Genomic DNA, 15017 nt, shown 5'->3' on the forward strand with positions numbered 1-15017 from the left:
GGGTCTGGATGTTGCCACAACTACTTTAGGTGTATGGGTTTATGTATTATACAAATGCATATACACACACGTAGGCCCTACGTGTATAATATTCATAAAAGTCACAGGACCCCAGAAAGAACAGTTCCTCCGTTTCTTCCTGTTGTGTATGTCATTTTCTTGAATATTTTATTAGAATATGGAAATGAAACAACAATTTACTCATAGGTTCACGTTCGTATAGAACAACGGGGAAAAGGTTGTACTCTGTTGGCATATGGTAATGAGAAAAGCGAAAGGCGTGTGAGAACACCATATAATTACGTGTTCCTGGCTCTAGGGTTCTGTTGAAGTTTACTGTGTGATTGAATGGTGCAGGTCCTATGTGTTCATTAGGTAGTGGGTTAAAAATTGACCTGGTACTTGGCATTGTAAGGGCGATTTGGAGCAGCGGTACAGGCCAAAAGCACGGCAACATAAAGAGCGGGGAAAGCTCCGCCACCGGATATCGCCCTATATTTCGTTTTCTTTTACATTAACGATCTTCACCTTACGAATAACAAGATATCGATTATTATACCAATATCTAGCATACACAACAGACACACCCACACACGTACACGCACATACACACATTTATATATATATATATATATATATATATATATATATGATATATAATGAGACATAGCGTCGAGTTTATATCAACGTGTCACTGTTGGATGAAACCGGAGATATTTACCGACATCATTTGGTTTTACGGGAAGTTTAAGAAAAGCATAAATTATTTTCAAAGTAGAGATCGTCATCGATTTTTTTCTCTTTGCATTTAACAAATAATGTGTGACGCAAATGATCATTTAATTTCTATTACGTATTAAGTACGTAAAAAGAATAAATAAACTGCATCAACAACCTAAATGCCGGCTTGCTTGAACGTAAGACTTGTATATACATGTATACAGTTATGAGTAATTTGAGTTTTTATTCCCGTCGTCAATAAATTAAGTTTTGTTTGTTTGTTTTTTCCCCGAAACGTAAATGTCAGAGAAAAGTGGCAAATGACTATGGCCACTGAAGACTGATGAGCCATGTACAAAGTCTATGAAGAATCACAATAAAGAAAATTACTGGCGCGATTTCAACTCTTCAATGGGAAGTTGTGTTTCACTGTAACTACAATGCGTCCTCGCGCGCGCGTTCACACGTTTATGAAATAAAATGACAGCGTGAATCCACAATCACAAGTTTAACATTGCTTCAAATAACTTGAATACTTATTATCCATGACCATAGCAAAGTCAATTCTTGCATCGAAGTATTTTTTAATAAACTATTTTAACTTCATTGCAACTGATTGACAAATTGCCCTACATCGACGTAAATAAGCACTGAATCGATCAGTGTTTTAGTAGTAGCCATGATAAAAAAATCATGGGAGTACATACTCGAGCAGGACTCGAAGCTACGACCTCCTGATCACCGGACAGGCGTCATCTCCCCTAGACCACCGAGCTTTCGCCCGACAGCAAGTGTTGGTTCTAATCCTTATAGCATGCAGCGGGTACTGCGTAATTATTCAAATCATTTTGCATTTGATCAATTCAGTGCTTATTTACGTCGATGTAGGGCAATTTGTCAATCAGTTGAAAAACATCTCGACGGAATAATTTCATGAATTTGAATATTTTAACTTCATAAAAAAGCAGTGGTATGTAACGGAGGTAATAATTGCAACAGATTCCGTGTACTGATTTCTACAATGGAGATTTGATACACGCAATCTTAGTTTAATACATGCATGGGGATTGTTCTCCTCAACTACCAGCAATAATCACTGAGAATGCGTTGAAAGTTGAGTTGCTGTTGTACCATTAACTTAACAAAGGAAACGATAAAATCGACACATTACTGGAGAACTGCAGGCCAGCCTGTGACAATCGAGCCTTGGTCTTGATAAATGCAATATCACATTCTACCCTGTGATAAACGTACTTACTTATGATTACAGCTATACTTCTCGATTACAGCTTGCTTTGATAGAACACACGAAGCATAAGTAAAACTTTTCTTTTCTTCCACAAGAGACACTATTTCGGTCGTTTAGTCTAATCTGTATATTTTAGGTTCACATTATAACACAACCCAATAGAATATCATTCCATTTCAATCAAATCAAGCATAAACTGAGTGATGCAGTCAACAGTTTGTGATACGATATTCATTCCTCCCTTCTTCTTTTCCCTTTCTTTTGTTTATCATTTTCCTAAGACTCTAATCTTCCTTCTCTTTCTCGTCTTCTCTTCCATCTTTCTCTCCCGTGTCACCCTGTCCTCCCAAACCGAGAGATATGAGCAGTCGCTGGACGAGTAGGTGGACCAGTTCGAATCCGACCACGATGACAAACTCTGGCCGCAGAAGGTTGACCTTTGGCACACGACCGGTCATTATCTCCGCCCACTTGGCCATGAATGCATCCCCTGAAGACAAGACAATAAACAGATATTGTTTCAGGCCGATATTATAAAGCCATGTAATTAGGAACACGCCCGCTAATGATTACTTGATTGATCAGGTTAATTAATGGAGTACGGTTGCATTACGGCGTTTGATGTCATACACCCTAACGAAATCGCCATGGTAATGTGCGATTATATCATTTGCATGTTCATAACTCCTTATTTCTTTTCTGGGGAAATGTGACCGTGCACCTCAAAACGAACATAAAGTCGCACACCCTGATTTTTCGTGAGGACTGAAAATAAGTGAAATGGGTCAACCTAGCCGAACTTGACTTTTTCATATTTTCTGAAAGAGCGGGTCTTCTTTTACATTATGCTAAAATTTGGTATCATAAAACGGGCAGGAAAGTGTGTGTGTTTTTTTAGCAGTTTATCTCCAACATTTTTGGTAGAGTAGTGTGATTAGGTGTGTCTTTAGAATCCCTTTTTCATTTCTGAGAAACCTTGTCCACACTCTTCACTTTCAACTCTAATAACTTTTGAAAGGATAGTGCTACTGCTTTTAAAGTTGGCGTTAATTGTGGACAGAATGTGTTAATGAGGCATGCTTAATTTCAGTTTAATCTGATAATCCCTTCATTGTTGTTACTCTGGCGGTTTACTTCCTGTTTTTTGTCCCATTCATCGCACAGCCAGCACGGTTTGGTAAAGATTAAGCACTTGAATAGACACTGTACTTCAGAGCCTCTTTTCTCAGTTCACACTTCTCCTGAGTTTGTGCTTTCTTTCCAGTATTTAGATATGTTAGGAGAGTCCATTTGATTTGAATCATACATCATTTTAAAGCTTAAATTCTGCTCTTTCAGAATATGGTCTTAACTAAAAATTCATGTCTGGCGACTTTTTGTTTGTTTTGAGGTGCAGGGTCACAAATATTCCCGATGCCACATTTGCTTAAAAAAAAACAAACAAACAAGCAAACAAGTAAAGTTTTGCTCTGTGCCTCTGGTCAAGGAGACATACACTAGCACCGTCACAGAGTAGGTAAAGAGGCACGGTCAGACTGGCAAAAGATCGAGAAGTTTAAGATCGCTATATTTAAGATCTAGAAGTTTTGCCAGTGTGACCGCAAACTTCCTGTGAATCTTCTCGCGAAACTTCCCACTCCAACTAGGGATTTTCCCTCACCCCTCCTAACTTCAGGATCTTTTGCCAGTGTAACCGCGCCTAAGGTCTGGGGTTCGAATCCTGTCCTGTGAGTTTATCCTTGGACAAGATTCTCTGCCCACAATGTCATCAAAGGGGCTGTCATAAGGCGTGGTCAGACTGGCAAAAAATCGAGATCTTAAAGATCGTGAACTTAATCTTCTCGATCTTTTGCCAGTCTGACCGCGCCTTGATAATAATATGACTGCATTATGATTATTTGTCACATTATGTACAGATCGTTTTTTACGTTATTATACGACATTTTATCCTACATCCCCCTCCCAAACAAAGAGAGTAATTTCCTTTACGGAATATTCCAAAAAAAAAAAAAAACATTCAAAAAATCATCTTTGAATTATTTTACGTTTCGTGAACGAAGCAAGGGTTTCCATCCGGCAACGTCGCGGATGTGTAAACATGACGCATAGACCCTACCATACCTACCATGCCTAAAGGACATTATCCTCGCTGACTTATTAATTGTCAAAAAATTGCTGGGTATAAAAATCCAACCTCAAAAAAAAAAATAAAAACACACACACAAAAGAAAAACGAATTTCCTACTAGAGTTCAGTCCACATCTAAGGTAGATGACAGCATGACCTGCGCTGACGTTGTAAGTTGTGCGAGGAGCGGGAAAACTGTAATGCTGTGTTTGAGCACGCTGCCTCGATTTCTGACACCATATTTTTTCTTTGAGTTTCATCTGTCACGAGTCCTGGAGCGACCCGCGACATACTTCCTTTATTTAGCCAGATATATAAGCTTTAAAGTAGAAATGATCTGATGTAACAAAGATTGTCTGGTTGATTGACTGGGATGTCACACGTGACCAAAAGAAACTGTTTAACCACAGTTTATCAGCAATCGCATTTACGTTCAGGTAGCTCTTAGACATTCACGCTCGAAAGACTTCAAGTGAAGAGGAGCCACACTACCTTCGTATGAAACAAATAATACTCATTCACAATCTGGCGCTGGTTTGGGAATCATATATTCTAAGTCCTGGGCTCAATTTGCTTTTGTTTTGTTTTGTTATTTGTTTGTTTGTTTGTTTATTTTTTTAGAACGCCGTCACCTTCACGAATTTCTACTAGCTATAAGCGTTTCTCCTTTAACTCTCCCTCACTCATCACTTACCTTTGCGCTGAATGGCTGCTGTAGCGGCATCTAGCAGAATAGGGAACTTGAACTGAAGATAGCTTATGGCGGAAGACCTACCGAGAAAAAAGATAACAAGAAAAGCAATCGACATGATCAGTCAAATAACGTACACAAATTGTATAAGCACAGAAAGAAGCTGCATTCATCAGTTCATCGTTAGCCATGCATGATGTTCATAATTCATTCACTTTCGGCACCGGGGTCTATGAAATCATATGTAGCTCGAGAATATGGTACTCATCGTACCACACACTGACTTTGATAATTTTATGGAGCATGCAAACCAGGGGTCTGTTTCACAGTTTTATGAAAGTCTTATGAAAACACGCTTTTAAGAAACTTTATGATATGGATATGAACGTTTCATGTAGCTACATATCAGCGACTTTGGCCATTCTGAGATCTATGGAACGACTTTTATGTGATGACTTCATGAAACGGACCCATGGAAGACTTTAAAATAAATGAAATTAATGTAATGAAAATGATACACATTTTTAATTGGGTTTAGAACAGATCTTCCCATATCATACTCCCATTTCTTGGTAATTTTACAAATTTAACGGTACACCATCGATGCCTCATAATCTGTAGAAGGGATGGTGTTAACATGAGAATTAATTTAAGGTCATTTTTCTCTTGGCAGGCACTCGCTACCGACCATTTGAAGTCATGTCCAAATTTGTCCATCCACTGCTGATGGTAGATCTCCATGGCCTCCCTGTCCACATTTCCCCGAGTGAGGGCCTCATCCAGAAACTTTGCCGCCAGACGAGCGCCATCCATTGCCAGGTGAATGCCTTCACCTGATTAAAAAGAACGAGACAGTATACTTACTGAATGTCATATCTACAACGGTCGACAGATTAATAGGTATATTTTGTATTCAGTGGTTCGGACAGATCGAACAAGCTCAAATTTAAATCAAGGGTACCTTTACTACCGATGAATGCAAGCAGTGTGAATGGGGATATATCTGATTATTTTGCTCCTCTATCACCGCACAGCTAAGTCATTCTGTTACAAACATCTAGAGGGAGGGGGGGGGGGGGGGAGGCTGTCCAGGAGTCAATACACCATTTATACACCTATAATTGTCTTCTCCAGATTTACTAAGCGAAAATAGACGCATACTTAAAGGGTTAAATTTATATTTATCCACGCACATTTCAATGATTGTTGCCATGCAAGACATCAACAAAAAGTAATAATAATACAACCGCCTTCACTGGGAGATTTCCTTCAATCTTCAAACACAATGTTTTCCACTGATACTTACTCCATCTACTGCTGTGGAAAGCAAAATGACGCATAAAAATCACTGACCTGTCATGGGGTCGATCATTCCGGCTGCATCCCCAACTAGGATGACCTGGTCGTCAAAGGAACGGGGCACACCTCCGAACCTCAGACTCGCTGAAATGAATAATAATAATAAGAACTATGATAAAAGGCTAAATGTTTTACCAGCAAAATTTGTATGATATGTTATCAGCAAGACCTCACAATTGTAAGATTGAACCTTATGTAAATATCAAACTGAAACCATTAAACTGAAGCAAATTTGCATAAAATTTAATCGTTCAGAGATACGACAGAGATATTCAGTGAAGGGTATGCTTTTAACAAGAGCCCAACAACATAATTTCCTTCATGACCCAGATGCCAAGAAGACGCGTGTGTAGTACATAGTGCTTCAAAATGCTGTTGTTTGAACTTCAAGATCGCCTCTCATAGTGCTGTATTACTTATACTTCAAATTCAGAAGATAATCTTATATCATTATCCGGAAAACATCGGTATTTCCAACTTGTACTAATCCTCACCAACTCGCATTTTCTCGATCTTTATGTTATCACCCAGAGCCTTGCTGACGTAGGGGTCGTCCTTCATGATGCGATTGTGCCAGTAGGGTAGGTCCTCATTGCGAACTTCCGGATTACCAGGTATTATGTACACACAATAGTTGAGCTCGTTGTTGGGATGACGAAACAGGGCAGAGTATCCTAGAAAGTAAGTAGACGGGTGAATAGTTATGACTCTCTTTTAGGAGCACTGACAGACCTGTGCCATGACCATAGAGATATTTCTACTGTATAAATGAGACACCGTGTAAAAATAAAGCAGCCAGTCTGAGATCCCACCCAGCAGCGAACTGGTTTACCAGGCGGTGACAGTACCACTGCATCATTGACAATTCAGAATAAGCCATTATCAAAGTCGTACATCTCGACAATGTACACACAGCCATTTTGTCGCAACACAAACATAATATTGCAAAGTAAAGATATAGGCCTGCATAAAGAGAAAGGAAGAGAGGGAGAGATAGGTACTTTAATAGCTAGATTCTTTCTTTGTACCCATCTGCATTATGGAATGGACCTACCTGACAACGCCTTGGTATTAATGCTAAAGACAGAGATTCCTTGAAGAGTAGGCCTAGAACTAACTCTGGCTCTTGGTGAGTTTTGGACTATAAAAACCTAAAGAGTGCGAACACACGTTCTACCTACCTGGGAGCATGTCCTTGTTGTAGAACACCACCCCGTCAGCCTTAAACCTGTGAGTACCAGGCTCTACGTACGACCTTGAGCATGAACCTTGAGGTGGAGTGGTGATGATGCCTAGCTTCGTACCCATCGTTGAGGGCGCTCCGTCGCAGCAGGCCAGGACGCGTGCCTTGTACTTCTCTTTCCCTTCTTCCAGTGAGAGGGTCCAGAGACCACTTTCTTTGTCCAGTTTAGCATCCGATACGGCGCTCTCTTCCTTGAGATCTGCTCCCGCCCTTCGACATAGAGGAACATTTTGGTATTAAAAGTCAGATTGTAGTAATTACTTTTGGAAAATTTCTCTGAATCGCTTTGTCCCAGAGGTACAAATATCTGCCAGGAATTATAACTTCAGCAATAAAAAAGAAGTAAAAATCCGGAGGGGGAGTCCCACATTCTACTTCTGTTTCGGCTACAGTATACTTTTACAGCATCATCTCTGCAGATACAAAAGTATCCATATATCTGTAGATAATCTATAGAATCTGATTGGTCAATTGGCATGCATTGATTTTGACTGATCCACACTGAGCCATGCGTCTGATAAAATCCGAACGCATGGCTCAAGTCTTGTACAATGTTGTAGGTGTACTGGACGCATGATGGGGAAAATGGTTGTATTTCATGAATTTACGGGCTAATTTTATAACACAAATGAAGCACAGGCCAATTTCGTGGATCAATGACAATTAGATGCTCTCGTTGAAGTTTGGAACAGTCTAAAACCCACTCTCTGCGCTTGTGGGTTTTAACAGTTCCAAAGTAAAACTCGCGCGGCATCGAATTCTCACCGATCTACTGTGTCCTGCCGTGTGCATCATTTGTATAATTGACCATTTGGCACAATTGTGATATACCAGCGTCTTGTCTCTGTCTATAATCTGATTAACACTGAATGACACATCAATAAAAACAAAACCGAATAAGACGAGATAATTCAAGTTATTTGAATAACTAGTCAATGTACCCGTGGAGTGCTGAATCAGCCGAAGTGGGGCATGGGGTGGGGCTAGGGCTATGATGAGGTTATCGCAGTAGTTTGGTATTTACTGAGAACTTCTCTGTATACAACATTGTCTACTATCAGAGAGTACATGTATCATGCTTGTTTGGCTTCAGCCAGTGCCCAGAAATCCTCTATGAGGATTCCCCCAGAAATGGTCAAGGTCACTGGGTCAATGGGAGTCAAATAACTGTTTTGCGCTACTCCTTGGTCCGATCTTGGCCAAACTGGCTGGAAGCATAAGTAGGCCTACACCTGGGAAATCCCCATTGAAGGAGTAGCGAAAAACAGTTATTTGACCTTTGACCCCAGTGACCTTGGCCTTTCCAAAAATGAACCCCTCAAGGGCAATTTTGTGGTCAACCTTCATCTACCCACTAAGTTTGATGGAAATCGGACCAAGGACCTGGGAGGAGTAGAGGAACAAACAGACAAACGTTGCTCGAATTATAGTATGATTATTCTTAGAACTGATGAAGAATAAAAGATTCACTTTTTAGCAGCCATGGCTATGGCATTATCAAGATGGAGTCTCTTGCACGCAATGGCTGCTGGGATATCTCCCATGATTTCAAGACTTTGACCGATGAAACTCAAGCCGCCAGGACTCACAAGGCCACCGCTGTCCGCCTGCATTACAACAAACCCAACGAAACAAAACAAGGAGACACTTTAATGTATAGGTCATTGAGCGGTCGTTTTGCATTTCGAATTATATGTTTTCTAAGATCACGAAAGGCGTTTATTAGTAGGACTCTTGATTGGTAAAGTGTTAATGCACAGTATTATATATCAAGCTCACTCACATGCACACAGGCAAACGTATCCGCATACCCCCAAACTGAGAAACCAAATGGAATCTTAAAGTTAATTCTTTCGAAGAAAAAAAAAAAAGAAAACGTGATCTTCATCTCTATCAGCAAACCATATCCACCAATGCTACCACCATCCATTGCCACCATCACCACCACACCGTCATTGCTACCTAAACCATCACAAGTACAACTATCACAACTTACACTGCAATGTCACCACATCCACTACCGCTACCACCGTTACCACCGCATCGCAAACAGCTCTACCATCATTATAATCACCATCACCACCAACAGAGATAGCCACTACCACTGATACCAACACAGCGCCCCCATCAGTATTCATCACTGTAGCCTATCATTATAGGTCTTACAATGTCATGACATGGGAATTGTAATCTTTGATTCTGCATCTTTACAACGATACCAGTAATGTGGAAACACTCCATCTCACCACGTGGGCCTTCTTTTGGTTGATGAGGTCATCATAGATACCCATATCCATCAGGATTTCCACAGCCGTCTTGCAAACCGCATCCCCGCAGTACTTGTCCCGCGGGAATTTCTTTTTCTCAAGGAGCAGTACTTTACGTCCGCTCTTGGCCAGGTAGTAAGCCAGCGTCGACCCGGCAGGACCCGCCCCGACGATGGCCACGTCGTAATGCTCCTTCTTTGCTCCCTTGCGTTAAAAAAAAAAGAAAAAAAAATCATGATAGAATAAATCATCGTGTCGCTCAAACTGACCAAAATCATACATCCATACAGATTTTTTTTTTCTAAAGATTCTTAGATATAGGGCTGAGAAAAAAATACAAATGAACATGTTTTCATCAATGTGTGGGTATGTGTCATGAGCAATAATCCTCGCTGATTGGAAGAGACTTGTTGCACATTACATCGAAGTGAGCGAAAATATTTTATTATGTAGGATATCCATATTAAGAGTTTTTCTCGTTTTCGGACTTGACTAATGAAGTTGGAGTATTCTAGTATAATCGACAATAAGAAAAACAAACAAAACTAAACGGAAGGAATGGATTCACAATAATTTCAGTACTAAGTTCAATTATCACAGATATGAACACTTAGAAGAAGATTTGTTGCGTACATAGCTTTTCCCAAGAGGCTTTATTTTTTCTTTTTGTTGTTAACATAGACATGGTAAAAACGCACAATTCTGCTCATGTTTGTAAATTAAAGAAGAAGTGGGTTACGCCATTTCCTGACCCACTTTATCTGACACACTCTTTCTGACACACTTTTTTTGCCATTCACTTTGTACACGGGGCAGTTTTCATGAGACGGCGTCTGTTATTGGCTACTGTGCTAATGAATATTCAAGACTATGGTATGGCTTGTCGAACGTCGCGCTCAAGGCCGGCCAATAAGAGGCGGCCAGGAGCTGGTGAGCCGGAGGCGCGCGGCAATTTCTAACCTCATCCACGTGTAGGCCTTGCTACTACGTGGGCTTCCAGTACCTTTTTTTTTTTTTTCAGCTAATTAACCCATCCACGTACGGGCCTCTGTGTACTAGTAATCTTCGTGCCTGCCTAGTAAGTCGGCAGTGAACTTGGGCGCGATCTTCCCTACGGCGCGATCTACACGCGAAGGGTATTCATGCTCCCACCCCCTCCCCCTCCCCCCCCCCCCCCCCCGAGATAGCTCTGGAACATTCCATTCAATGACGGGGGTTTTATTTTGCAATGTTATCAAATAACTCTCATGTAAGCAAATTCTTGCCATAGCTAATCTATTTTAAAATAAAATCGTAATCCATCTATGATTAGATAACCTAATTCAAATTGGCAGAGACATAGAAAAATATTTGTTTTACAATCGTGATACGTTCAACTACTCATCTGTGCTGAAATCCGCATGTCTGCTCCACACATGTTATCGCTATCGCTCAAACTTCGATCGCGGTGCCGGTGGCTTGTGTGTGTTTACAACATGTGTGCATATGGAGGAAGCATGGGGCTGAAAAAACAGTACCACGTGGTGAGGTAAAAAACAAATCGGACGTAAGAAGTCGTACATTCGAGAGCTAAACAGACAAATAGCGAAAACAAAGTCCACTGAAAAGGTCTTGACACTGTAATGTATGTTCCAAATTCATGTGTGGCTTAGTTTCGAGAGAATTTTCTACACTTGTAAAGGTTTTCTTTGCAAGAGATCAGGAGTGAGAGCGGTGAAGTAGCTAAACATGTACTCTATGTGACTGTTGGTGACTGCTGCATGCATGCTTGCACGTGGCTGGGAGAGTGCGGCAAGAACGCTAGGAATGCACCACCAGCACGTACGGTGGGCTGCAAATTCTTGGGGCAAAATTAGACTTCATTGTTCAGCCCGTCTAGTATTTATATATTCATAATAATTCTAATTCTTCATGAAATCACGATAAAAATTCTTCATAATTATTTATATTCATAATACATTTAAGAAGCGTAATATGAAATATTTTGACCTTTTTTTGAAATCCAAAGAAAAAAAAATGTTTTGAATAAAAAATTGATAATAAATAATAGTTCTTGACTCAAGTCTAAACTTCGTGCGTCTTCTTCCAGTTACCCCGCAGTTGCCCATGGATACGACGCATAAATAATCAGCTGTTTGCTGAGTCATTCCTACCCTACTGCCTCTGTTCAAATTGAGAGCGATTGTGATTTTATCGGTGGCATTTATAGTTTCATGACCTAATCCAATAAAACTAGACAAATTTAAACATCAAATGTTGTGACAGTTTTTGTCAGAATTTCCTATCAATATCACTTGTTGCCACGAAAGTTTTGAGATTTCACTAGCTTCATTATCGAAGATGTTCTGAGGCTGTTATGGACATTTGAAAGAACTGCTTTGTAAGAAATCACCTTTTATTTATTATCTATTTTCACACACAAGAATTTTGATGACTTACATAATCTTTTAAAACTATTCTAATGTCATAATATTTCATGATGGTATGTGTTCTGTCTTTACATGGCAAGATGGGATTTTTTTTTCTTCCGTCCAGGGTCAAAGAAGGAAGTGACAGGAAGGAAACCAACACGATAGGAAGGAAATGAAAAGGATAGAATGAAACACCTGCTCAGCGGGCTCTTTTTTATTGATTTTTACAATGGTGAATGCAGTACGTCAGAATTTAAGTAAATTTACAGTTCTAAATAATTTATCATTTGAAAAATGAGCAAAGAAAATGGGATATAATCGAGTTCTTAAAATGAAAACTAAATTAGCATCGCCATTTAGATCTAATATTTACTAAAGAATAGCCCTGAGGCAACCTTATTGTCAAGCTTTTGGTTGAGTTTCTTTAGAGAAACGAATTTTTGGAGCACTAACCCAAGTGAACAACCAAAAGGTAAAAAAAAAAAAAAAAAAACTGATTAAATGCAGGTCTCTAGGTCTAGACCACTCCTGTGCATGAGCGAGCAACAGCCCCCGTGGACAGTGTCACTCTCGTCCTTGGCCTAGGCTAGGCTACTCGTGTCGTTCTCGCCATCATCAATGATCAACGTCATGGTCACACGAAATAAATTGCATCATCAAAAGGGTTCGTATATCATCACCAGAATCATTATGATCATCATCACTATCATCTCAACCACAGCAAAACCCTGAATATCATTCCCACCATAGTCACTCCCAGCTCACAAAAACACATCAGCATACAGACATCGCAGACTTTGTAGCTAACTACGTTAGACTTTAGATCAATGTTAGTTGTACACAAAATGAAACGGAGGTGGAAAACTAGTAATGAATACACGGAAATCATCAACGATGGCATTTTACCGTAGAAAAAATACACTGAACATCTTGCACCGCAAAAAAAAAAAAAAAAAAAATTGAGGTAAAAAACTACGTTGAGGAAAACTAGGGTGAAAACTCGCTGCTTGGAAGACGAACGATGAAGACACTGTACGGTAAAAATGCACACGGAAACAAACGAGTGGGTACCATGAATGTTCTCGCACACACGTAGATAATCTACATCGTGTTCAATCAAAAAACTCAACAAACACTCGAACAAAAACTCACCTCTAAATTGTTGCAAACGAGATAATCACTTCAAAAAATGGGGGAAAACACTTGTGGTAGTACGATTGTACTCTAAGAATAACAGAGATAAGATGATACGAAAGCAAAAGAGAGAAAAAGAGAGAGAAATGGACAGGAAACCTGCAGAAGTTATGCCACACTCACTGGCACTAAAACGCAATTCAACAGACACACGCACACTGGTAATCAGCAGATATCGTCATGGACCCCCTTGAGGAGATCGATATCACGCGTAAGTCAATAGCTAAAAGCCAATCACAGACACAGAATCAGACCGAGTGACTCTTATGAAAAAATTATCGCAAGGCTGATGAATATTCATTAGCACAGTTGCCAATAACAGAGGCCGTCTCATGAAAACTGCCCCGTGTACAAAATGAATGGCAAAAAAAGTGTGTCAGAAAGAGTGTGTCAGATGAAGTGGGTCAGGAAATGGCGTAACCCAGAAGAAGTCTCAATTTCTATGTATTGTGGGGAATTTGGAAATATGACTCTGGAATTACAATGACACCTTATCATCTTTGAACTTCTGGGGCAGCGTCTGAATCGACCTCCTGATCGTCAAGATGACGTAGATGAAATACGAGACGATGACGAGCACGATGAGTTGGACGAGGGGTATTGGACCCAGGACCAAAGTCCAGTGGAGCAGGATCAGGAACCACTGGACCTTCGGATCCAGCCAGGGCGTCGAAGCTTGTGAGTCAGACGTTGGCGTCGATGATGATGGCGATAGGGGTGGCGACGACGACGGGTTCGGTGATGGCGAGGGAGGTGTCGGTTTCACTGGTGTGGAAGGATTAGGAGTTGCCATTTTCACCTCTGACCTTTTCTTATATCCGTTTTCAGCGAAGCAGTGAATTATATTTCCAGGTGCCTGTGACAATCCAAGGTAAGACGAAAGTAAGGGGAGAGTTAAAAACACTTTTAGTGTTTTGGATTAATCGTGAAACTGTTGCTATTACTCGCTAATCTATGAATGATATCATATTCATTGAATCATATTATACAAATGATGCACAGGACAGAGTGGATCGGTGAGAATTGGAAGTGCAGCGAGTGGGTTTTAGACTGTTCCAAGGTTAAACGAGAGCATCTAATTCTCACTGATCCACGAAATAGGCCTGTGCATCATTTGTGTTATAAAATGGGCCCGTAAATTCATGAAATACCACCATTTTCCCCATCATGCGTCTGGTATACCTACAACACTATACAAGACTTGAGCCATGTGTTCGGAATTTACCGGATGCATGGCACAGTGTGGATTAGTAAAAATCAATGCATCACAATTGACTAATCAGATTGCAGAGATTCTAAAGCCCTTTTACGATAGTTTGTCTGATTATCATCAAATAACAACATAATTACATGGTTACGTACATCGGAATGTATTGTCGATACATGCATGGGTCCTATACATGTATAACAGAGCACTGTCCTACTGGGCAAACAAACGAAAGGGGGCGGGTTCTTAGTGATGGCAAAGGAGGTACTGTATTAGGCTCATCTCCTTGGTATGACAAACTGAAGGTATGGCGATGGCTGACACACGGCACGATGTCATTCACACGTTGTTCATGTTGTTAGTGCATTACGCAGTATATTATACCGTACTTTCGGGAAATCCAACGTATTATCGGTCCTGTTTTGATTCGTTGCAGGCATTATTACAAATCACTACAACGAGAAAAGAAATCGGCTTAAAGCTCTTTTTTTTTAATCACCGTACGTATTCCAGAATCTTAAGATAGAGAAGTTTGATGCATGATTACTT

The 15017-nt window shown here is 40.3% G+C and overlaps 1 protein-coding gene across 1 annotated transcript; it reads right to left on the bottom strand.

The window, feature by feature from the left end:
* Positions 1-2253: 2253 nt before the first annotated feature.
* On the bottom strand, positions 2254-14054 carry LOC140227293 (conditioned medium factor receptor 1-like). The gene is made up of 9 exons (XM_072307716.1): positions 13752-14054; positions 9636-9860; positions 8860-8996; positions 7328-7599; positions 6641-6820; positions 6141-6230; positions 5476-5620; positions 4791-4867; positions 2254-2459 (listed from the first exon to the last, which is right to left on the bottom strand). The coding sequence occupies exons 1-9, from the start codon at positions 14052-14054 to the stop codon at positions 2254-2256; spliced, it is 1635 nt and encodes a 544-aa protein (XP_072163817.1).
* Between the last annotated feature and the right edge of the window lie 963 nt (positions 14055-15017).

The sequence above is a fragment of the Diadema setosum genome, chromosome 4 (assembly GCF_964275005.1).
Source record: "Diadema setosum chromosome 4, eeDiaSeto1, whole genome shotgun sequence".
Taxonomy (NCBI): Eukaryota; Metazoa; Echinodermata; class Echinoidea; order Diadematoida; family Diadematidae; genus Diadema; species Diadema setosum.

What these genes read in the sequence shown, in the direction of transcription:
- LOC140227293 (XM_072307716.1), bottom strand. Translation starts at nt 14,054, where the DNA reads ATGGCAACTCCTAATCCTTCCACACCAGTGAAACCGACACCTCCCTCG. An exon ending in ACCAAAAGAAGGCCCACGTG is followed by an intron (nt 8,997 to 9,635) that starts GTGAGATGGAGT and finishes GTTGTAATGCAG; the next exon opens with GCGGACAGCGGTGGCCTTGT. An exon ending in CAACAAGGACATGCTCCCAG is followed by an intron (nt 6,821 to 7,327) that starts GTAGGTAGAACG and finishes CTTACTTTCTAG; the next exon opens with GATACTCTGCCCTGTTTCGT.